The sequence below is a fragment of the Belonocnema kinseyi genome, chromosome 3, assembly GCF_010883055.1.
Source record: "Belonocnema kinseyi isolate 2016_QV_RU_SX_M_011 chromosome 3, B_treatae_v1, whole genome shotgun sequence".
Taxonomy (NCBI): domain Eukaryota; kingdom Metazoa; phylum Arthropoda; class Insecta; order Hymenoptera; family Cynipidae; genus Belonocnema; species Belonocnema kinseyi.
Window position 1 is genome coordinate 70,240,134 of NC_046659.1, and position 26,831 is coordinate 70,266,964.

The window sequence follows — 26,831 nt, forward strand, 5'->3', positions numbered from 1 at the left end:
CGATAAAAAAAAATACGTGTCTCTTATTTTTCGATGTATTACAACATATTGCAGTTTCATCAAAATCGGTGAGGGACACCTGGGATAGTTTCCTTGTTAGCGACTTTTGGACGACCATAATAGTACATCCCTCATTTTAAAGAAAAAATCTGATTAATTCATGATGGCTTAATCCGACAAAAAAGTGTCCGGTGAATCTGAAAATTTAACAGCCTCCCTATCACGCGTCTGCAATTGTTTGAGTTTGATTCGCGCGTGGGACATTATCTCGCGATAGCCAGTTCAGCTCTAATATGATGCCAACCCGCAGAAAGGATGATTGAGATGTTGGTAGCTAATCTCTTACATCACAGCTGGGTACGGTTAGTGGTGTCGTGTCGTCTGCTGGGGAGAGTGGTCAGAGATCCAGAAGTGATGCAGAAGTGATCCAGAAGAGTAGAGGTAGCTGGTAGACTGATTCGTGGTCGGCCACAATATTATAAGGCCAGATATGACCAGGTCTGTCTCTCCTGATCAGAAACAACTCATGTCAGTCAGTAATGTGGGGATCGAGAGTGTCGCGTTACGAATCAAAGGGCTGTGATTGTGCCTTCCGCTGGTGAGGATCCATCGACCGAACATTCTGTCGGGAACGGATGAAAAATTTACGAGTCAAGGTCACGGAGATGCTCATCAAAGAGACATCCCTCAGGTACTAACACTCGTGTTAAATTTTAAGGCTAAATCTCAATTTCATAAGTTCATTTCTCACTTCCTCATCCTAAGTTAAAATTCTCTTTCTTCTCATTATTAAGGACTGTCTAGTGAGTTCAATTGACAATATGCCTACTCGAGCGTGTGATGTGATTCGGGAATATAGATACTATATTGAATTTAATACGAAACTCTTTAAATTCATCAGAATTTTAGTCAGAATATATTGAATTTTTAACAAAATCGTTAAATTTTTAAGTGAAAAAGATCCTCTACAAAAAATGAATATTTACCCGAAAACATAAATTTTCAACAAACAAAAGATGAATTTTTAATAAAAAAGGTGACTTCCCTATAAAAAAATATTTTACTTAAAAAAAGACGAATTTTCGACTGTAAAAGATGAAATTTAACAAAATATTAGAATTTTTAACCAAACAGCTGAATTTTCGACGTATAAAGATGAATTTTTAAACAAAAGCGTAAATTTTCTATCAAAACAAAAATTTTTAGCCAAATAATTGAATTTTCAATTAAAAGAGGAAGGTCCTCCACCAAAAATGGGTTTATTAAATATTCGATTCACTAAATTAATTTTCAACAAAAAACTCGAATTTTTAGTAAGTTAAATTCCAAGAAGAAAATTAAAAAAAAGTTGATTCTTCAAACACGATACATTTTCAATTAAAGAATGGAAAGAAGATTCGTTTTCCTAAAAAGACGAATTTTCAATTAAAACCGATTTTCAGCCAAAAATGAAATTAATTAAATTTCAGTTTTTTAGCAAAATAGTTCAATTTTAAACAAAAAATCAAATTTTAAACCAAAAGTGATGTATTCTGAACCGAATATATAATACTAGACTTTTCAATTGAAAAGAAATAACTTTCAGCAAAAAAGATTATTTTTTTACCCAAGAAGAATTTTCAAATTCGGCCAAAAAATATTGATTTTTAACAAAACCGTTGAATCCTCAGCAAAACCAATTAATTTTTAGCTAAGCAGTTATATTTTCAACTGAAAAAGACTAAATTTCTACAAATTAAGGAATTTTCAAACTAAAAAGACGAAATGTCTACAAAAGTTGAATTTTCAACCGAGAAATATTTTGAACTCAGGAAAACAAAAATTGCAAACACATTGTCAAATATTCACGCGAAAAGACAATTTGTCTACAAAAAAATTAATTAGCCACTAAATATTGTCGAAAATTTCAAATACTTTTTAATTTTCTATTAAAAAAAGTTTAATTTGCAACTGAAAAGAAACGAATTTTTAGCAAAACGTTGACAATTTGAACCAAAGCGAATTACTTTTTAACCAAATTGTTCAAATTAATCAATTATTTTGTTTTGAAATTAAATTATTTTGTTCAAATTTAACTTATTTTGTTAAAAGTATTTGTTTTTATGCTACAAAATTCAATTTTATTCGTTTGAAAATTGAAATCTTCTTTTGGTCGAAGTGAAACTATTTATTTAAAAATTTAAATATTCTGAAGAAAATTGCCTTCCTTGTTTGAAAACCCATATTTTTAGATTAAGAAATCAACTGTTTTATAGATAATTCGACTATTTTCATGAGAGTTAAACTGCTTTGTTGAAAATTCATGCATTCTTAAAGTAACAGAGCATTTTTTTAAATGCAACTATTTTGTTGAAAATTCTTTTTATTCTTAAAAATTAATTTGTTTTATATAAAAATATAACTATTCCATTTTCCAGTAAAAAATGTATTTTGGTTGATAAATCAACTATTTTGTTAAATTTCTTCTTTTTCTTTGTATTCAACTGACTGAGAATTTTTTGTTATAAGTATGACAGTAGACTTCTTAATTAAAAACAAATAACTTTCAACGAAGGATTTTCTTATTCGGTTTTACTAATTCAGTTCGCATTAGAGCGGAAAAACGAGAAAAGGGGGAAGTTTCTTGAAAACAAGAGAAGAAAAGGTATTATTAGAAAAAGCGGAAAAGAGGGGAATAGGGGAAATAGTGTGCGGCCAGCTACTTAAAATCTATGGGAAACCCCAAATTTTAGTCCCAGTACAATAAATAAATTGTTATGTTTTTTTCTGTGTTTTTTGGCATAATTTTAAAAAAGAACTAGTTATAAAAAGTTCCTCTGATGAGGATGTGTATTTGGGAAATTTACAATTTTCCACCTAATAATATAATTTTCGATAAATGTGCCTGGATTTGTTATGCCGTGATACCCTTTATATCACTATCACTCGTCCTCCAGGACTAATAAATTTGTCCATCAACTCTGACATCTGCAGATCGGCTGCTCTCTAATTAAGATTCCTATTATCCTCTCCTAATTGGAAACTGTAACTTCCCTTCTGTCAGAAGCTGTTGAAATAGTGCAAACGGGAGCAAAGCGATAAAAGCTGATATTGATCTCAGCAAGTTTGTTCCTTATTCGGTTCTAGAATATTTGAAAATTCTGGAAGAGCCGAAAGATGGGGAAGGATGATATCCTATGGGATGTTAGTCGAGAGATGACAGGGATGGCATTGACTCCGGGAAATGAGAGGGTCAGGCTTCAGGTTCTTCAAGTAGTACTGATACATTCGCTCAGCACAATGAGCGAATGTCACTCAGCCACTGTATCAACCCCTCTAAGTTCCATCCACCCTTACATACTCATGCATACTTTCTCAAAACTACGTGATTATTTCAAAATGCTCGAGTCTCGAGATGAACTCTATCTTTACATGGGTTCGTCATTTTTTCTCACAGTGTCACAGTCGGACAGTCAAAAATCCTTACAACAAATTGATGTCTTTGACATGTCCCCAAGATATCTCGACAGGAGGTGGGATATCCTAAAAAATGTGCCCAAAATCTCCGGGTATATCCGTGACATATTCCAAGAATGTCATGTGCGGGATATACTATTGAGTCTCTTTCGAATTCTATCTCAGTATAATTATAAAAAAATTATCACAACAAGTTATTTTCATAACTGATTACACCCTACTTACTATAAAAAATAAGCCAGTCTTTACGACGTAAAAACAATCAAGTTAATATGTACCGCATTGGTTTACATAGTATAAATGAAGATATATTATAATTTGGTCCGAATATTCGAGAAGTAGTTAACTTTTGATAGTATTAGAATTGGGATATTGTTAGGACATCATTGGCATATAAAATTTAGAAATGAATAAAATATTAATGGAATATTTAGACATTAATGGATATTACAAGATATCCTTGGGATATCCTCAGAATATTCCGAGATATCCTTGGGGCATTCTAGAGATATCGAGATTCCCACCCTGAACGATATTAATTAACTTTAAATTGACTTTATTTTTTAAGCAAAATTTTTTATTTTTTAACCGAATGTTTTCAGTGTCCAAAATAAATTTCAATCTTTATTTAGAATGTTATTTTTCAGTCTGTAAATTACCTAAATTCTTACTTATTTATTGCAAGCTTCGAATTTTCAAAATTAAATGATTGGTTTTTTGAAACTCTTCAATTTTCTAACATAAAAGATACTTCTTGGTCCAAAATTCAGATGCTTTGTTGAACATTCACCTTTTTGGTTTTAAAATTATCTCTTTCTGTGGAAATTTCACCTAATTTGTTTCAAAATGGATTTGTTTCGGTTGAAAATGATTATTATTATTTTGATTCAAATGTTGGGTATAAAATATATATTTTTTTCTAAAAAAATAACAATTTGGTAGAAAATTCAGTATTCAGAAACTGTATGGTTGGAAATTAATGTGTTTTAGTTGAGCTTATATTTGGTTAAAAATCCGTTTTTAATGTTTAAATCCAACTATTTTTTATTTTAAATACATGTTTTCTAATATGAGCTATTTTTTTCTTTAAAAACTCTACTTTTTGGTGGCAAGTCGAACAGCGTTCTTAAAAGTTCATTATTTTGGTTAAGAATTCATAATTTTACATGAAAATTCATTAAAGCCGAACTCTTTGTGACATGTTAGAAATATTTGTGAAATTTTCAAATTCTAGAGTACACGCCTTTTATAAATTATTTGAAATCCTCGAAATTTGCATGAAATGTACAAAATATTGGGAAAATTTTTGTAACATGTTTTTTATCTAGCGTAGACGCCTTTTTTGAATCTTTGAAATTTTTGAAATCTTTATAAAATGTTTAAAAATATGTGAGGTCATTTTTGAAATCTGTTTTGTACGCCTTTTTAAAATACTTGAAATCTTTGTTAAATATTCAAAATTCGTTCAACTATTTTTCAATGTTTGAAAATCATTAGAAATATTTTTTAACGTTTTGAAACCTGATGTACACTCAAAAACCAAGTGGCCAACCCCTCGTAAAATCCGCTGTACAGCCATTGCTCATTTTAATTCTGAAACTGAATTAACATAGAAATTTTCAACTAATAATTTTTATAATTTGTAAGCAATAAAATTAAAAACTTATAGAAGTATTCATAATATTAAAGTATGTTGAGTGCAATCTAAATATAATTGCTACCGTCTACAAAAATTCTCTTGACGTCTTTTCATTTATTTTGTAAAAAACAAAAGATCAATTATGTCCTGATAAATATCAAACTGTTTAAGAACAAGATTTTTGTGGAACAAGATGTTTCTTTCATAATGGGACTATAAGATTTGAATTACGCTTCGTATTTCAAAAAAATAACTGCTTTAAAAGCAAAAACAAAATATTTCAAAAATAAAGGTTCAAAATTTAAAATTATATAGTTTAAGCGTTTATCAGTGAAAAATTCGAAATTAAAAGCATTGAACTTTGCAGTATTAAATTTTTTAGATTACATACAAAACAGTTTTTAACATCAAATTTTTTAAACTACAGGCGTTACAAATTTAACAACAATAGAATAAAACAACAGAACAATGTTTCAAACCATGATTTTTAATTTGTTATATATTAAATTATAAATCAAAGTGAAATGTGAAAAGTTTGAATTTTCAACATTAAATTCAAAACATTCGAAACAGATTAATACCGAATGAAAACTTCAAAGATTGTTCGATTTTTAACTGTAGCATTTAAACTTCTTCCGATTCAAATTTAAAACTTAAAATATAGATGCAGCAATTGAAAATTATATTACTTTAAATTGAAGAGTAGTCAGCTGATGTAATTTGAGCAATTTAATTAATTAAATTTGATTAAAGGACGCATAATCACAATATCGAAAATATTCGAAATTATAAAATTTCGAGTTGAATTAACTTAGAAAGCAATAACACAAATTGAACAATACATATCGGAAAATTAGTTTTTAATTGATAAAACGACCTATTAAAATCGTCAAAATGTTAAAGCTTTAAAAAGAATGATTAAAAAGTGTATAATTTTGCGCCAAAATTCTTACAAAATTGAATGATTTTTCTAACTACGTCGGCTGTCATAAATGTTTTTTGGAAAGTCTTTAATTGATATTCTATCGATAATTTTAATAAGAGAGAGTGATGAGAAAGAAATGAGTACCCAAGGATTTTAATACGCTTTTTCAGGTTTTCATAAAGGGGAGTTAGTGATACTGCAACTTTGCATCAAAGGATTTTTGTCGACAATGAAATATTAACTTCATGCATATCAATTGCTATTCTATACAATAAAGTTTCTCCTTTCCAATTTTCCTTTTAAATTAAATTTACATTTTAAATCTTTTTTAAACAAAATATGATTATTTTAATTTCTCCAGAGACTACGTTAAAAAATATTATGTACTAAAATAACTATACTAAAAATATATCCAAAGTGTGATTCGAGTCAATCAAATAAAGGCACTTATTAATTTATACGTGATTCGTTATCCTTCCCCAGAGTGTGAAACAAAAAAGTTAGAAATGAGAATACTAAATGGGATGAGGAAAGCAAAATTTTTTAAAAATACTCGAAAAATATAGAAAAATCAGAACGTGAGGAGTCAATTACGTAAACCATTTTTTACCAATCTTTTACCCCAACACTCCTCCATGAGACAAATCGTAAAAAAAAGTTTGCACTACCCTCCCCCCTCCGCTAAGTGATTTTTTAAAATAGTTTCAGCCAGTTCTCATCAAATAAAATTTTGTTAATTCCATTGAAAAAGGGTTGGAGAGGGGACCTATTTAGTTAGTAAGATATGGTTCTGCTATTTTATTAGTTGATACACGAATCTATTAGTTGGAGTGACTATTCAGTTGGTACTTTGAACTAATAAAATGATTGTACCAACTAATTAAGTAGCAGTTCAGAATTAAATTGAGTTCAATAATAAAAAATCTTCAATTGAAAATCTTAAAATTGGAAGAATTTTCAATTGTAAATCTTCAAAATTAAACGTTTAAAAAAACAAAGTAATGATGTTCTTTTGCCGAATAGAATAAATTGAAGAATGTTCTATTGTGAATCTTTAAATCAAATATTTTTTAATTTTCAATCTTCGAAATTAGATAATTTTAAATCTTCTGAAAATGGTACTACATTTTTCAAAAAAATGTTCAAAATTGCATAATTTTCTATCATACACATTGAACACTGATGAGTCTTCAGTTTCAATCATTCCACATTTAAAAATTCTAAATTGCAAATTGTTAAGATTCAAGACTTTTCAATTGAAAATTTCCAAAATGAAATTATATTTCAAATATATTTGTCAAATTACATACCTTTAAAATATAAATCTTAATAACTGCACAATTTCATGATTTATATTTGAAATGTCTTCTACGTAGAAGATTTAGAATAGACAAAGTCTTGACTTTCGATGTTCAAAATCATCTAAATCCGATAATTTTTTTAAACATCTTTGAAATTGAAGAATCTTCAATTGGTAATCTTAAAAAGGGAATAATTTTTTATAAACAGGACGAAACATTTAAGTAAAAATTAAAAATCCTTTAATTTTGATGATTCATGTTTAAAATTTTGTCAATTTAGGAGATTTAGAATTCTAAGCATTTGAAATTTAAGAATTCCAGATTGTAAGCCGTTAAAATGAAAGATTTCTCAATTTTTAATCTTTAAAACTGTAGGAATTTAATTCATAAATATATCAAATTAAAAATGTTTTAATTTTGTAAATTTAAATTAGAAATTTTGGAATTTTAGTAATCAACATCTGAAAATTCTTTGACTTGGAAGATTTCTAATTGAAAACTTGACTTCAAAATTAAACTAATCGAAAACAAATACATTCTAAATCACATCTTTCTGAATAATATTATACTCATACAGAATTCAAGAATTTTTAATAGCAAATATTGAATACAAACCCATTTTTAGACGATTTGAAAAATTAAATTGCTGCAAACTATAAACATTAATAATTTAACAAGTTGGCAGATTTTCAATTATGTATAACTTTAAAATGGATCAATGTCGAAAATAGGAAACAGCAGAAAGATTTAGAATGCCAGAATCAATTAGAAAAATATTTATTTTAAATTATAGGAACCGTTTCTTCAACAGAATTTGTTGATTTAATATAACAAAAAGTGCAAAGTAAAGAAAATCATTTCAAGCTAGAGAACAATTTTCATCGCCATAAAAAGAATATTTTAGTGAATCAAAGATATTTTCATTGGAATGAAAGCCGATGAATGTTTTGCATTTATAGAAAGAAATTTGGTTTCAATAAAAGAATCTTTTTTCTGAATATTTATCTTTTAGGAACTTTTAATTACAATGTGAAATTCCCAATTAACTTATTAATTTAAATCTTTGTTTCTAATTCTTGCTGAAATAAAACATTATATTCAAATAATAATAATAGTTATTATAATAATTATTATTATTAATTAAATCCTAAAGTATTTTCAGAACGATTGTGATACTAATGAACGATAATTAAAATGTATTAAAACGAGATTATGTCATTTTCTTAAATCTTTTATGAAATCGCTTAACTTTCAAATTTGTCGAATTCAGAAGATTCAAATCCTTTACTAAAACTTTTTAATGTTTTCATTTCCAGCATATTAAGTAAATAGTGCAAAGCCAAGTACACATCAAACATATTGAATAAATTTTGGGGTAATTGCTGAACAGTAAAGTTAGACTATAATTTTTGATAAATGAATTTCTATATTGTTAATTTGTTAAAAATATAACGTTAATTTATTAAATCCCCAAATGTAACAGCTTCTGACTTTTTTATGGCCCCCCTCGCAACAACAAAAATATGGTTCCTAATTTTTTGATGACCCTAAGTAAAAGTGGAATACTGATTTCATATCAAATAGAGCAGCAGAATCGAGAAAAGAGAGTGAAAGTGAAATATTTCAGAACCTTATAGGTGTATCAAATATGAAATACATATTCTGCCCTCGTCACTGTTAATTGGAAACCCCTTATGTTATGCACAAACTATGATTCAGTGACTGGTATACAATTTCAAGTGTAGACGTCAAAGTGTTTAACTTGTTACTATTCATGAGGCTTCTCCCCAAAACTAATAGTGTTCCTGCTTAAAATCCGTGAACGCACATGAAATTGAATAAGGCAGTTGAAGCGAATTGTACTGAGTCTAGAACAATGAAAATTTCACCATGAATTTATGAAACAGACAGGTTTATTATACTAGAAAAATAAACGAAGTTTCAAAATTAAATTTTTAGAGAAAGATAATTCTGTAAATTAGAGCAGACACTTCAGGTAGGGGAGAATTAGGTTTGAATTCTGAATGACATAAATGTAATTTTACGTTTCATTTTATAGTGACTCTCACAAAGTCATCAACTCTAGTAGGTCTCTTCCTGCTAGTGTTAATGTGACATATCAATATTTCAACGACAGCTTGACCTTAAATTAGATAGAGAAGTACTTTTGAGCAAATCGATTTTTACTACTGAATGAGAATCTGCCCACTTGTGCCTTTTTGTGATTTTTATTTACAAAAATAATTTTTAAATAATTAAGTAAGACAATTGAAATGTATTAAGAAAAATGGATTTAAATTGTTTAACCACAAAATAGTTGATGCGAATGAAAATCTTATAATTGAAAAACTAACTTTCGACATTACTTCCAATCTACAAGAATTTTTCAAGATATAAAATCCCTAAGAATTTATTGACTTCTGGATGTTGTATAACGATAAAAATGATTATTATAATTTATTTTGTATAGCCATTGTCGGGGGAGAAAACATGAGAATTTTTTAAGAATGTAAAATCTGTAAAAAAGGATTAACTTTAGGCTTATTACTTTGTTAAATGTGTATTAACTTGGCCAACTTTGTAGTCGACTTCGATGTCCCGGCTACGGAAATCACGTTAGGTGTGCTTACTCATCCCTCAAATTGAAAAGTTAGCTTTATTATTGCATGAGTGCATTGTCTAAATTCCAAAAAAATTTTAGCAGAAAAAATCAGTCCACATTATTTTTTCATCTTTCATCTGAAAATTCTTAGAAAACTTATGGCTGTGTTATGCAATTAGACACATTGGAAATATTTAATTACACACATAAAAATCCAAGGACGTGTTGGGAATCGAACGCGCAGCAATTTAAACTATTTAAGTGCTATGTCGGAAAATAATCCAAGTACGGTATCACTTGAGCCACTCTGCCTCCTGAAGCTATCGAATTATTAATATAATAAATCCTACATGAAAAATATTGTGGGAATATAACCACAAACTTAAATTACAAGATTACATACTTCTTGTGTTTTCTTTATCAGCTGTTATTTAAAATCTATTAATTTTTCTAATAGTAAATTAACATTTTTATTAAAAACTTCTGCATTAAATAAGCTTAGACCGAACGTACTATATTTATTTTATTATTTGTGTGTTATGTTAAGTCATATTTTACCTATCTAATCACTTTTTAGCTTCCTCCCTTATATTTGAGTTATAAGATTGAAGTATTTTTAAGGAGATAAAACTTAACAAAATCGTAAAAATGAATTCAGTAGGCACATCGCAATTGAAGAAAAAAATAAGGAACTACAGGAAGTTTTATCAGTATTAGCCCTGAAGAAATGAACTGCAATGTTCGAAATTTCACATTTTTTTGCTAATAAAAAACAATTGATTCAGGAAGCAGCCTAGAACTTCTCAGGGCTTTAAAAGAACGTCCACTCAAAAATTTGAAGATAAAAATCTCCATGCCTCTTATTTGTTACAGCAAGCAGCCTTTATTTGAATAATTCAACTTTAAAATTTAGGATATTTAAATAAGATAACAATCCAACTTAAAACCTTCTTTTAACGTCCAATAATCAAGTTGATGTTTTTTTTCATTCCTGAAAATAAAATCAAGAATCTAACGACCAAATTTGCACAACCACCACGAAATGTTCCATTGCAATATAAAAAAGAAACATCTTCCTCCTCTCTTTTCCCCCTAAAAAGAAGAAAAGAAAATCATTCGTCCCCAATTTGGACAAAAAGTAAAAAGGAGGAAAGAAAAATGGGAGAAAAAAATAATTCAACTTTACTAGTATTAAAACTGGAGAAATTATGAAACCTTGGGAAGATAATCCCTTTTTTTAATTATAATAATCTCGGCAATATTCGTTTTGAAATAATAAAAATATATAATAATTAATACAATGCTATGCACTTAATCGATATTGATATTAATATTATGATTGAAAATATTATTATAAACAGTTTTCCAATTATATAACATAGTACAAACAATATGATTGTTATCCCTATTCAGATGTTACAAATTTGTCCATTCAATCCACGTTAACATTTTTAGACCAATCAAATGAGTATTATAGACTGCAGCCCGACTGAACTGCTAAAAAATCGAATTTTGTACATAAAAAGTGAAGTATCTCTTAAACTAATTAACTAAATAAATTAACTTAATAAACTAAACTAAAAGCGTCATCTAATTAATTTATCCTGATATTCTGAGAGGAATCGATGGCTCTAGAAAAAATTGATGAATCAAAATTTCCTGAAAAATGGCTCTGGAGGTTCATCTAGTCAACTCATCCTAAATTTTTAGATCACGCGGTAGAAGAAATGTATTAAAATTTTGTAATTATCCAACAATAAGAAGCATAGAATACTAATTTGAAAAAGTGGACATCTCCGATTCCATTTTTAGAACTTTTGAAAATCAACAATAAATAATTGTTTAAATAATTACACAATGTTTTCAGAAAAATTTACTGCTCCAACCAATGAGAAGATATTGCATTTCAATCAGAAAATACGATTATTTTTTACATTTTGTGGATATAGATAATTGTTTAGATAACTTACATTTAGTTAAACAATTGAAAATTGTGTAAAAAGTCATAATAAATATTCAAATTGTTCATTAGTAATTATTTGTATGAAAAAGATGATGAAAATGGATAAAAAGTTACAATAATAGTAAAAATGTAGTTTTTTTTTTATTTTTCGCCATATTTGGGGCGCTGCGGGGAGGGTGACGGTGGGTTGGAAATAAAAGTTATTAGATGGTTTTATTTCATAGAGACTTCTCTTTAATCCCTAACAAGTTGGGAACGTTACGATGAAACCCTGGAACATGAGTTCAATTTTTCGAAAATTCAAAATTTCCCCATGTTAATTGCAATGAAACTCTTAAATAGCCCTCCCTTCTATAGCCCTTCCGAGAATGGACGCCGCGCCGCAGGTAAATGTAACAAGAGATGCGCGAAGCGCGTGGAATCTTCAGTTGTCACTCAGGCGAGCACTCAGGCGTGAACAAAGAAAAGAGGAGTGAGCTATAATGAGTTAGTTCTTACCCACCGCCAGCCCCAAAATCGGCTCTATAGAAGAGTTTCACTGTAAATCGGTTTTTGTAGTGCCCGCTGACACGTGTTAATATTCAAATTTCGAAAAAAATTACGGGTGTTCTTTCTCCGGAAATGGAAACTTTTGAGGGGCGTGCCTTGCTCTCTAGAAAGAAAAAAATTTTGCAATGCATTTTTGGACAACACTAGTCTTTCCAACAGTTTTATTTTTTTTTATTTTTTATTAATTCCAAAAAGTTTAATGCAAATCGGTGAAAAATTGGCTTCTTTTTTGACTAGGCGGCGCTTTACTACCGTAAATCTTGTTTTCTATCTTTTGTCAATTTTTTGCTTATTTATGAATATATGACAGTTTTTAAAAATAATTGACTTAATTTTTTTAGTTGGCCGGGACTACCGGCTGCATTTCCGTCTCCGGCTTCGCCGTCCGCGGTAATTGTTTCACCAGAAACACTATCTAGGCACAGCAGCAGTTCACCTTCGAGAACTAATCGCCAACCCGAATTTGCATTAGCCTTACCATGTTCGACACAACCGATATCAGCAGTATGCTACCCACTGGCTCCAACCTATATCAATGTCGTGGAAGACCGAAATTGGAAAAATCTTGGATGGTAAGCCTTTCTAATCACACCTAGAATAATTTTTCATAAAATTATTGAGATCAATCTTTTTTCTTATTGCACAATTACATTCAAATTCAATTTCTTTCAAACATTTCACAAAAGTCACCAAATAAAATTTTTATGAACGAGAAATTTTGCAACTGATTCGCAGAAAGCATCGCGTGAAATGGTAGATTAGGGGTCACGTAAATTTCACGTGATCTGCAACGTTGTCCTGTCGTTGTCCATTACAATTACGGGCACTTTACAGATCATATACACGTGTATAGTCAACGGAATGAGGTGTAATTGAGCCAATTCTTACAACGTATATTTGCGGTAGATACTGTACATACTATTCGGTGTATAATATTCTAACTGGATAATGGTATACTTATTTATTGTGATTCCTGTGGGGCTACAAATGTTCGATCTTTAAAAATTTAATCATTTGGGACGTCAATTCTAATATAACAAGTGAAATAGAAATTGGTTGATTCTAGAAAAACTAGATGTCATTCTGTGAATTGACTTACGACGTTTATAATGAATTTTCTTTACTTATTTTAGTATATTTTATTGCATAAATAATTAGATACTATATTTTCGAAGTGAATTGAAATTCTCCATATTTTTTATTAGCGATGCATTAGCGACGACCCTAAGTGCACTCTATGGAAAACTACTAGTCGTTATGGGCATCGCTTTTCCCATGGCGGAAGTAATTTCTACTTACATTCCACCATCATTCTACGAATCTTTCTACCTCTACCTCTACTTCGGAAGCATGCTTTTTCTTTTCTACATGTACGTCATGATGATCAAAGATGGGAGACCAAAGCAAAGTAAGTGTAACCAAAAAATAAACACAAATCAAAGAATAATTTTTATTTTAAATATTGTTCGCAAATATTTAATTATCGCAGAGTAACGATACCAACAATGAGCCACTTAAGTCTATGGCCATATTCAAAGCTATATAAAAATTCGATGATAAAATTAATAATTGTAGCCTGAAAAGTAAACGTGCAAATCATCGAAAGGTCAGACACCAGTTTTGGAAGGGTATAAATAAAAAAGTACTCCACTTTTTAAATTAAAAAAAATATTAGTTTTTAAACGCCAATTTCTTTCATATAACTGAAGTTATCTCCAACCACTGATCTCGATCTTTCTGCATAGACTTTTTCAAACTAACGGTGAAAGTATCGACAACAGTAATTTGGTGATTGTGAATTCTCTTTTGTTAAAGCTCCTTCGGCTTTAACGAACACATTCTCATCACGTATCTCGTGCTTCGCACTCGAGTTTATTTCTGAAATTTTATATCGTTCCCATAAATGTATATTATTATAATTCGTAACTTGCATTGGTATTAAAATAAACCAAGTTCCATTGTCCCGTTAAAAAAATGCGTATTCTTATTAGAAAAATTTCGTCATTTAAAGTTTTATTGCAACTTTTGTAGTTTTTCCATAAACTGAATTTGCTCATTTATTATGCTGTCACAATTTAATTTTTTATTTATCAAAAAAATTCAAAAACTTGTTATGATAATCTGACATTTTATCCAAAATTGCTGGCTAACGAACTTGACCTTTAGTTTAAGACACTAAAAAAGCGTACCAGGCCCCAATCTAATAGAATTATTTTTTCAAAATTTACCGTGCTGACAGGCAGACAGGCATAAATACATACAGACAGACCGAAATTCAGACACATTCGTAAATACCTATTTTTCGGATTTAGGGCTCTCAAAACGGAAAAATGTTATCTATTCATTTTGGCTTAGATTGCGTGTCGTGTGTCGAGAAGTTTAATTTTTGTATTTTCATTTTTTTTTATAAATAAAACAAAAACTACGTGTCCTATAAAAAAGTTACTAATAACAAATTTGTAGATATTTTTTGAGTGCACAATGTTTATGTTATCGTTTTTTTTCCTATCTTGCATAGTTCGATCGCAAAATGCAATTTTTGATTTTTGATTAGTTTTTGTGCGATCAACATTTGAATTTTTCGAAAAAATTCAAAAAGTTGATATGATAATCTTGTAGAGCTATCAAAAGTAACATTTTTCTTTTCAAGTACTGTGAACAACTGTACACAGAATTTTTGAATGATGAAAAAATGTGAACTCAAAAATTTTCAAAATGGGCTCACTTTTAGTATTTTTATCCAAAATGTCTGACTAACGAACTTGGAATTTAGCTTAGGACACTAAACGAGTGTACCAAAAGCCAATCTAATAGATTAATTTTTTTAAGTTATCGTGCTGACAGGCAGACAGACAGACAGGCATAAACACAGACATAACGACAGAAAGATGGAAATACAGATAGACACATTCGTAAACACCTGTTTTTCGGATTCAGGGGGTCCCAAATCGTGGGCCTTTAGACAAAAACTAGGGAGATCAAACTTAATACAAATCTAATACCTTCTCTGATGAGAATTTCAAAATGATTTATTTGTCATGAATAATTTTTTGATAGTTCTGTTTTAAGTTTTAATCATAAAAAAATGGCATCAAAAAACATGAAAAGTTAAATTTTTTGAAACCCCACACACTAGACGAAAAAGAAATTAAAATACAAAAGTTTTGATAAGAATCTGTCCACACAGCGGGCATATTTTTTTTCCTGTTGACATTTTTCACGATTAAAGCCAAAACTACGCATTCTCTCAAAAAGTGATTGATAGCAAATTTGTAGACCTTTTACAAATGTACAATTTTTGTTTATTTATCTATTACCGTATTTTGCACAGTTTAACCGAAAAATGTAATTTTTGGATTTTTCATTATTTTGTATGCTGTCAAACCTTGAATTTTTGATTTTTCAAGAAAATTCAAAAAGTTGTTATGATAATCTTGTAGGGCATTCAAAAAGCAAAATTTTTCTTTCCTTGACTTTTTTTCATATCGTACATTATTTGGCTTCAAATGTTCATTTTCGTGTGTTTTTTGGAATTTTGTAAATGCTATAGCTCTGTTAATTTTTGATTTTTTTAAAAAAAGTCATTGGGATAAATTGTTCGACTTCTTGAATACTATCAATAACCGTAAAGATAATTTTTGAATTTTAAAAAAAGTGGTCTCAAAAATACTCAAAATGTACTCACTTTTTGAATTTTCATCCAAAATGGCTGGCTAACGAACTTAACTTTTAGTCACTAAACTTTTAATCACTTAGGACACTAAACGAGTGTACCAAAGGGCAATCTAATAGATTAATTTTTTAAAAAGTTATCGTGTTCACAGACAGACATACAGACATACGGACATTTGACAAAAACTGGGGGGGGGGTCAAATTTTACACAAATCTAATACCTTCTCTGATGAGAATGTAAAAATTAAGAAATTCTAAACGTTTCAACAGCATAACAATTTTTTCAAGATTCCTAGGAAAATTTGCAGCTTTTTTATTTTGAAAAATTAATTTAAAGAAAAAATTGAAAAACAAATTTGAAGTGCTTTTTTATTTTTAAAATAATTTTAAGAGAATGTATCAAATTTCCAAAAAAAAATTTCAAAATTTAGATCTTATAGAATTCGTACAAAGAATATAGAAGCATTTTAAGAATTCTAAAATTTTTACGGGAGTAAACAAATTTTCTTTAGATTTTTAGGGAAATTTGTAATGTTTTTTTTTTTTTAAGAAAAATTAGTTTAAAGTTTTTCAAATCTCTTCAAAATTATTTTATAAATTGGCAAAAACGTGTCTGGAAGACTGAAAAGCAAGTTTTTAAAGATTTTTTAGTTCAATTTATAAAACCGAGACTACAATTTTTTCAATTTTTCAGAAATAAAAAAAATGTAGGAAAAATTCGTAGTAAGTGTAAAAAAAATATTTAGAAGTTTTAGAAAGAGTCAAGCATAATTTTTATCTTGGGGAGATATTAAAATTTTTCAAGAGAATAAACCAGTTTTTTAAAGATCCTTGATAAAATTATTTTTAATTTAAAAAAATGAATTTTAAAAGACTGTTTAAATTTGTTTTAATCATTTCAAAAGATTTTTACCATTGTCGAAAAAAACTAATAGATTTAAGGGCAATGTTTTAATTTAGCAGGGTTTAACAAAATTCTAAAAAAATTCGAATCAGTTTAGAAGATATTATTAGGAACTTTTGAACAAATTTCAAACCTAATTTATTATTTAAAAATGCATACAATTTTTTTCAAAAAAATGTAGATTTTAGGTTTTCAAATAAAATTTTGAAGCTTCTAAAGGATCTTAAAAGATTTTTAAAAGATAAAAAAATTTTTCTTATGATTCCTGGAAAAACTTAAAATGATATTTATTCAAAAAAATTAATTTTAAGATTTCGAAATCAAATTTAAAATCTACTTGCTTCAGTTAGAAATTAATTATTTATGTATTCAGTTAATTAATTATTAATATTAGAATTAATTTCCTTAATTATTTATTTCGAAAGTCACTTTTATTATAACCGTTCTGATTTTTCCGATATTATCGGACGAATTTGATCGGAAGCTAGACATGAGACGATAGAATTGGTAACAAATGAATGCACGAGAAGTTGGTTTTAGAATACGTTTAGAAAACGAACGAGATTGATTAAAATATAAGAAGAGGCACATTCAATACTGATTTTCTTCTTTAACATTCTCAAGAAAAAATTAATGGGGGAAGCCCGCTACAGAAGGGTGGCCCACTATTGGTGTCATTACCCTATCAAAGTATTGCAATAACTTAAATTAATTCTAATGTAGAACATTCCAGGACAATCTGGACCAGATCTGGTTTTCTCTAGATTGTCTAGCCTGGAAGGTCCAGTCTGACCCAGACTAGGTGCTAATCATTTTGCAATTGAAAAACAAACTGCTTAAAATTATAGAAAAGCAGAAGGAAATTTCCGATTTAGAATCATCACAATCATCAAGTGGTGTGGGAGCCGACAGTGACACGGTTGACACTTCTTGTCCACACATTGCATCCCCACGTCCTGCGCATCATTATGGTAGTTTTTATCTTCGCATGGGAGCCGTGGCTTTCGGAATCGGTTCGATGATTTATTCAGGCTTGGAATTCGGTCAGTATTTTGAACTGGAGCGTAACACGAAATGCCACAATATTATGCTGGCAGTGACTCCAGCCACGCGCATGGCCTTCATTTTCATCCAAATGTACTTCATCTTCTTAAACAACGAGGTGAGTAGAAAAAAACTTTGATAAAAACGTATATCATCCTAGAAATACGTCATCATTAAATATTCTATTCAACTGCTTTGATTTATATTTCTTAAAAAAAAATTTGTTTTAAAAGGAGGAAGCCTTTGCTAATCCACGAATCAATACATTTCCGAGCAATTTTGAGGGCTTGTATTATTTTCTATTATAGTTCTTAAATATTCTAAAAGAACCTTTTTCCTTGTGAGTAGCCAAGTCTAATGAGTAGAAAATGTAGGGTAGAGAAAATAAGGGTAGCTCTATCGTGTTTCTAGTAAACATAATGTATTCCTGAAAACAGTATTACATCAGACGAGTAGCGACGATGTCTAATGAAATAGAACGGTGAATATCATAAATGTAGAGGAAGAAAATTACTGTGTATTCTATTGACTATTGCTAAAACACAGCCCTGCTTTTTAAGCCACTCTTCAAGTTTTTTTCACAATACCGATATTTATTAAATTACTTTGCAAAAAAAATCTTCTTTGAATATTTAAGAAATTCTTTCATCGAAGTGCTAGGTTTTTACCCACTCTTTAATTATCCGAATCATTGCAAATATTTCAGCAAATGAAAGTTTATCGCCATCGAGTAGTGGCTCGATTTGGACTGATGCACATGATCGGAACAAATCTCTCTGTCTGGCTTAATGTTCTTGTACAAGAAACCAAACACGAAATTTTAACATTCTACAATCCTGAGAACAATTCTTTAAGGATTTCTCACCGCTTGGGTAAGATGTTACAAATTCATAATAACACATGAACTTAATATAAATATAAATAAACATTACTTATCAAATTCTTTTTCGTTCCTAAGGATCAAAAGGAAATCTTCACATTGGCCATAATCATGCCCATTATGTGGAACACATAAGGTTACCAAGAGGTCTAAAAGGACCTCACCACATGTTCGAGTGTAGAAGAGATAATATAATGGGATTGTTAGTCCAAGACGCAAGTCCCTTTCTTTTTCCTTGCACTATCGAATATAGTTTGATTTGCGCTGCCATTTTGTATGTAATGTGGAAGAACATTGCCAAGCCGCAAAGTAAATCAAATCCGGGTACTCCTCCTAGGCATCACACTCATGCTTATAGGTAATTAACTATAAAACTCAATAGAAGAGAATAGAAGAACTAAAAATCCTGATCGAATCTACTGGTTTGTTTTTCCCTGTTACAGAAGGTCACCCTACCACTACAGCGTTGATTGTGCTCAAGCCCACAAGGGTCTCTTCTTCGGAATTCTAATTCTAGTCATGACCATCATTTCTCTGATCCTATTTTTCGTCCTGATAGCTCGTCCTGAGCACGTCAGCTTTGCAGTCGTCGAAGTAAACATTTGCGAGTTGACCTTATACGGATTTTCTACCCTAGCAACCCTAGTTGGGATGTTCCAGTTACGAAAATTGCGCTATGATGGAGGCAGAAATCTGGAATTGGACAACATTCTTCTAGTCGGAGCCCAAACGGGAATGTTTATCTACTCCACATTCACTATCATCGGTAGTCACTTCACCCTCGAAAGGGACACTGTCCTAATTTTAGTGACTGCACTAGCTGGTGTCATTCAAACAACCTGTCAGACCATTTTCATTCTTGATGCCTCCAGGAGATCAGTAGCTACTGCTGAACAAATTCGTCGAAAACCAGGGAGGCAAATCGTAACTTTCCTCCTAGTAACAAATCTTGCCATGTGGGCAGTAAACACCCTCGAAAAATCAAGAGCTGAATCTCATCCAGTTCAGCTCCACTTTTATGGTCTCTGGGCCTGGACCATCATTACTCACGTATCTATGCCATTGGCCATTTTTTACAGATTTCACAGCACTGTTTGCCTCTGTGAAATTTGGAAAAGAGCTTATAAAGTGAAGCCGACTTATATGTGACGTAAGGGGTCTTCCCAGGGAAATTCGAAACGTAAACAGATACAACGTCCAATGAACCTTCCGATTAGGCAGATGGACTCTATTATTGAACATGATCCCATGTACTTCATCTGATCGCTCGCACTCGAAAAAATCCAATTTCGATTGGCGTGTAATGTTCTAGCGTCTCCTTCTGAGAAAAATTTCAGGGGTTATAGGTTGTAAATGCAGCTGGGACGATAAGGAAGATTATATTCCGATTAGGATCTGTTTTGGTCCAAAGTTTCATTATTAAAGAAGAAACTAATAAATTAAACATTGGGTTTCTTTTATGATTTACATAAAAAGAATGATAAGAAAAATACTTTTAGAGAAGAACCAGTGACAAATAATGATTTTGAAAAAAAATCTTCTTTAAAAGACAGCATACTTTTCCAGTCTGAATTGGAAGCATTTATCAGGGCTGACCACTAATTCTCGTATCGTGGATTCTATTTTCGTATAATTGATACTACTCACTAATTAAATAGTTTATACTCTTTAAATTAGAAATACTGACCAGGGTTATTTTTTCTGCAAACATAAAATTTGAAACTTATTAATAATTTAAGAGACCCTACTACTTTAACTACATAACTGATATTATCAACAGAAATTATGTGTACATTTTAGAAAGAAGCGTCAAAATAATATTTTACCTGTGATATATTTTTAGAAAACACATAGATTTTATGGTATTATTCTTCTAACTACTTTACTCACACTTTAATCTTTATCATTCCCTATTCCCTATATATAGAATAGAAATTTTTATTGCACAATAATTTAGTATTTTTTAAGGTGAAAATTAGAAAATTGGTTTTCAATGTCAGGTGTCACATAAAAAAAAAGGAAATTTTGTCATATTTCCATAAAATTTGTATGGAAATCCAGCAGAACTATTTTATTTCAGGGAGCTACTCGCAAATTTTCTAGAGTAGTTTTCAGACAAATATTCAAAGAAATTGTATTAAATTTTTACACGAGGAGCTAAAAACGATATCAATCGATACACATTACTCTTCTTAAAAATTTAACACAAAGCAAAGAGAATAAAAAGAGGAAACAATTATAAATTTATCTCAGACTCTATATAATCAAACGTAGTTTACAAACGAAAGCCTAAAATTCAAGGAAGAAATTTTAAGATCCTCCAGTAAAGTCTCCTAAATATTTTTTTACATCGATCATGTACACCCTGTTCAAATACAATTCCTCTACAAAGAATATTTTTAATAAGTATTTCAAAAATTTCCATAAATATTGGTAGAATGCAATTTAACTAACATAAATGAACAAAAGACTAATTTTTCTAAATTTATAAATCACTTCTTCAGCTGCATTTACAGCATTAACATTAACCAGTAATAAATGCTTTGTAATTCAATAGATGCAGTTCATTACCTCGAGTTCTGCTGCGGCAGAAAAAATTCAAAGACAGGGTCTCCAGTTATTTTTAGATATAGAAAAAGTCGATTAATTTGACTAGACACAAAATACTTCATCCAGCACTGGAAATAAATATTCGCACAGTAGTTCAAAGAGCGTTTGGACGCCTAGATTTTTTTATCCGCCCAAGTTTAAATAATGCAATATTTTTAGCTTTTATATAAAAATTATTAATAAATTGAAAGCACGCACTTTTTATATCTAATCTGATAATCTAGTTTCTACCAGGGCGTATACAAATTATAAAAGACTTTAAATCGAATTATAAAACAATTGGGATCAACGTAGCCACTTAGTTCGATATTGCGGGTTTATATTGACTTGAGTACAATTTTACACCGAGTTAGTTGAAAAAAATAGTTTCGATACGATTTTATATGAAAATTAGTTTCTAGGATGTTGTACATGAAAAACCCTTGGGTTTGAACGTGCATTACGTATAAAAAAGTGACTGGGATAGAAAATACATTTAATAAAAAATTCCATTAATAAAGTAAAGGTTCCGTAGCAAATAACAATTCATCTAATCAATCACAATTTAATTTTTAAAGTTTTAGTTGGAAAATTTTATTTAATTCAATGAAATTGTGATCGATTCGGTATTTTTTATGAAAAGGGAGAATATTTTATTGAGTGAATGAAATTTTTTTTTGAATATAGGCAGACTTGTAGAGATTCTTTTCAAATACCTTATAGATCGAACACATTCACGGACATCCGTCTTCCACATAGTACAAAACTTTTGAGTTACTGTATTTTTATGTCTTATGTGAGTAAGAAAAAAAAATTGTCCAGAAAAGTGTTTGGATCATTTTAAAATTAAAAGAATTTTACATTTATAAAGCTAAGTTAATTTATTGTTCTCCTTTGGATTTTAGTATGCGACAGTTTCAATCTCTAATCTTTTGTTTAGTATTCTGATTGAGACAGTATTTAATCTTCTCTTCTGGGGAATAAATATTACTAAAATGGATTTATCTGAATAAAAACTTTTAAAGAATTAAAAGGACAAATGACTGCTAAAACCTTTTAAAATGTTTTGATCCTTATCATCCAAATTTAGTTTATAGTCTGTTTGTTTGCAAACTTTTTAAATTTTTTATTATTTTCGTGACCTGTACATTTTTCTCGAAACTCGTAAATCACTCTAAACTTGAATTAAACGCACACTTCGTTAATACTTTAACATGCATCATCTTTAGGTGCGTTCTATTAGGTGTATGCTTGTAGATATGTAAATTGATTTTAACTAATCTAGGCAAACTGTCGCTTAGCGAATAGTTATAATCTTTTAATCATGGAGAATTTATTTCAAAGGATACATTATGTATCCTTTATTAGGGACACATATCAAAACTGGAGGTTGAATGGACTTAATCAGAATTTAATTAAGAGGTTCAGTAATATCTATAAAACTTTGAAAATTTCTCAGATTTTTTTTTCACACAATCTATTTCGAAATCATTTTTGACCTGAAACCGATTCCAGCAGAAGCCAGAGATTTATTGCAATAATTTCTAGGAAGAGTCGCCCAAGACAAGTATTTATAGCGATTGTGGGATTTCAACACGAGTGTAGGAGAGAATATGATATGGTATTTCAGCTTTCCAGTTACACATGAGAAAATAAAATAAATCGTAGAAATATTTCTAAGAGGAAAAGATTCTCTGGAATTGTTTCATATTTTATAAAAGCGTTTGGTTTTATTTAGAATTTAGTTTCTTCGAAATAAACCATTTGGGTTTTAAAACAGATGCAATGGAATAATATGAAACTTTAATGCATTCAAATGAAAGGAATCTAAATTTTGAAATTTTCAATATTAAAGAATTTCTTGATTTAATTTTTGAGAGCATAGCTAGGGAATCAAACAATTGAGCTATAAAACATTGAAGCCATTAAAAATTTAACAACATACAGTCAATCTATTTCCTGAAAAACACAGCTGGAGGAAGTGCTAGTTATTTTGATCAAATTAGTTTAAAATACATTGTTAGGTCAGTGAAGTTTATGAATAAATTTATTTTTCAAAATTCAGAGTTGCAAAATTTTTAACTTAGAGTTCCGGCTGTGTTTTAAACTCCATACCTTCCAAAACACTGATGGAATTTGAATAATTTTTGTAGGTGTAGCGTACAATTTATTAGTATTTTAATGCAATTTAAAAACAAACAAGTTTTCAAAATAGGATTTAAACATTTTTTAAAATTATTTTTGGTATTTTGAATGATAAATAATTCTTTAATATAACTTTTACTGTCTTTGGTATTAGCAATTAATTACTGATGAATAACTGAAGAGCGATTACAAAATAATTAAATCTTGTATTGTGACCGTTTAATTATAATTACATGTGTTTATAACAAAATTAATGTAAAATTCACTTGCTATAATAATAAATAATTTTTATAACGTTTTTCTGTAATAACTCTTCACACTTAATTAATAATTAATCGCTAATACCGATGTAATCTAAAATAGCAACTACATTTTTTGTTTAAGATCTTCAAATCATCTCCCTCCAATTTTAACTAAAATTTTATTTTGAAAAATTCATAAATTTTGCTTTCAAACCTTTTATATTGTTACTGAAAAATTTATGAAATCATTTGACATGTTTTTAAATCATTTTCAAGTTTTTCTTATCATTCATTTTTCATAACGAAAAATCTAAAATGCTCCTAAAATTTTTTTCAATCTTAAAACATACACATTTTGTTTTACATTTGTTGAAATATTTTGTTATTTTTAATTATTTTACATATATTTAGCATTTCTAAACCTTCTAAATGACTTTTAAATAATTCTAATTTTTCCTAGTTTGAAATTAATTCGTATTTTTTCTGAAATTAAAATATTTTAAAAAATTGTCTTAAAATCCTCTGAATCCTTTTTTGATAATTTTGCAAGCCCTTTGAAATGTTTTAAATATTCTCTTAAAATCAATTGAAAAAATTAAAATTAATTTTAAATTATCACAGGAACATTAAAACAATTTCTTATTCTCTTCAAACCGTTTAAAATTCGTAAAGATTTTATTTTCTATAAAATTATTTAAAAATCTACACTTCATTTGAAATGTTTTGAAATCTGTTCATAATCTTAGAATCTTTTCAGAACTTTTAAATATCATTTGAAACAATTAAGTTTTCCTGCCGTTTTTTTAAGATCCTGCAAAATTGAAAAAAAATATTTTACACATTCCTGATTTTTTGTCGACATATTTTTAAATCTTTATAATTAACTTTTGTTTATAATTTAACTTAACCCTTCTATTTAAAAGAATGCAAAAGTTTTTTATTTTTCGTTTAGTGAAAATTAGTTAACAATTAAAATCTTTTCTTTTCTCAATAATGTTTCGAAACGTTTAGAAATAAACTTGATCATGAAACAAAATTACTCGTTTTGGAAATTTTGATGTAAAAAAATAATGGTATAAAAAATCGTAATATTTATCAATATAAATCAAAAACCTGAAAACAGCCAATAAAAGCCGTACCCAATTAAGTTTTGGCGAACAATGTAATCACATTTTCCAAAACATGAAATTATTCTCTGCTCGAATTTGTATTCCCGATGTTTTTCTCATAATATCTCCCATTCAAACGCCAAAACTAAAGTCTTTCAGCTGAAATTAATACATTATTGAAGCATAAGAGTAAGCAGTTCCATTTTGAGAAAAAAATAATAAAAATTGATAAAGTTTTCTAATTTTGTGTAAACAACAGCATTTTTTAACTTACTCTACAGATGTTATTTTTATTCACTGTTTTAATTTATTTATATCTATTCCAAAACTATTCGCTCTTAACTTTAAAGAGTGATTAAAAAACATTGATTTTTACAGCCCGAAAAAATGCATTGTCTGGTTCCAGTAAGCACTCAAAGTTGTTAATGGGTCCATCTGACCCAGTGTGCCTTTTGCGTTCCATACATTGAGTGTGGCGGTTAATTGTTAATATTTAATTTTTTAACATATATTTAGTCATTAATTTATACATTTTAAAACATCTTTACCTTCTCGTGATACTGACCATAAAATCGATTTCATCTTCAGAAACCAATTTCTACTTTTGCCATTAAAATTTAAACGCCACTTGCCGTAATGCCACAATCATTATAAAAGTGAAAAGATGAGGAAAGTACAATGGCTAATCATATCATTGAGCCCTCAATGAGTCCGTCAAGAGTCCTGTCTGAACTCAGACAAAACGAAAAGAATCAAAATCGATCAATGTTGAAGAAAGCGATCGGAAGTGATCGACTTGAGATGTAAGCTTTAATGCTCAACAGGCGGTATTATTAAAAAAGAGTGCTGGAGAGAGAAAGAAAATAGTCAAGTACATTATATTATTGATTCGAGCGGCTGAGAGTATGTATGTGTTAGACTGAAGCGCAAGGGAGTGAACTAATGAGATAGATTTTTACCTTAGGGCCCTCAACGCAACAAAATAAAATTAAAAATTCACGTTTGTATTATCTAAGTGCGTTTTTAATATAAAATCGATATAACGGCTGCTGCGAATCTATCGACCAAACGAGCTGTCAGATGTAAGATAATTGACTTTAGGGATAAGGCGATTGTAAATACGAAAAAGATACTCTCAATGTTTCTAGACTAGTCGTGTCGACATGTTTCTTCCTATGATTATTATTATTACTATTATTATAAATAAAATATATATATATATATACAATACATACACACACAAATCAATATATTTATTATTGCGTTGTTCTATTGTAATATTTATTGTAATATTAGATGATATTTAAAGGCAAATGCGTCGACTGTCAGCATCAGCGTAACTCGTGCCTCGATTCATTAATTTATCTTTTTCGATTTTTTTATGAAAATTGAAAAAAAAGACATTTTTTGTACAAAATTATCTCAAATACCCCAAAATTTATATCAGGATGGATATAAAAAAGAAAATTGATCAATTGTAAATGACTCAGCACTGAGAATCTTCCAGTGGGTCCCTTATAACGTCTATAAAATTCGAAGTGAATCGATTTATATCTTACTTTCTTATGTTCAAAATGTGGTTCCAAAAAAATAAGAAGATCATATCGTTAAAAATGATAAGTTGCTGTATTTAAATATTTAGAGATTCTAGATTTTTTTCATTTTAAGTTCTCTATACAAAAATTTAATTGATCCTATTTAAGTAAAAAATCGTGGGAAAAATGTCGATTAATTTTGAATTTTATACAAGTTGTAATGGGCCGAAAAGGGAACTTTTCAGTGCTGAGGCTTTTTTAATCTATGAATTTTT

The 26,831-nt window shown here is 29.3% G+C and overlaps 1 protein-coding gene across 1 annotated transcript; it reads left to right on the forward strand.

Moving 5' to 3' along the window:
• The first annotated feature begins 397 nt into the window (after positions 1-397).
• On the forward strand, positions 398-23,832 carry LOC117168865 (proton channel OtopLc-like). Its single transcript, XM_033354746.1, has 7 exons — positions 398-691; positions 12,777-13,007; positions 13,641-13,843; positions 17,861-18,174; positions 18,763-18,928; positions 19,015-19,294; positions 19,380-23,832. Exons 1-7 carry the CDS (start codon positions 636-638, stop codon positions 20,083-20,085), a joined length of 1,956 nt encoding a protein of 651 aa, XP_033210637.1. The 5' UTR covers positions 398-635; the 3' UTR covers positions 20,086-23,832.
• Positions 23,833-26,831: the final 2,999 nt, after the last annotated feature.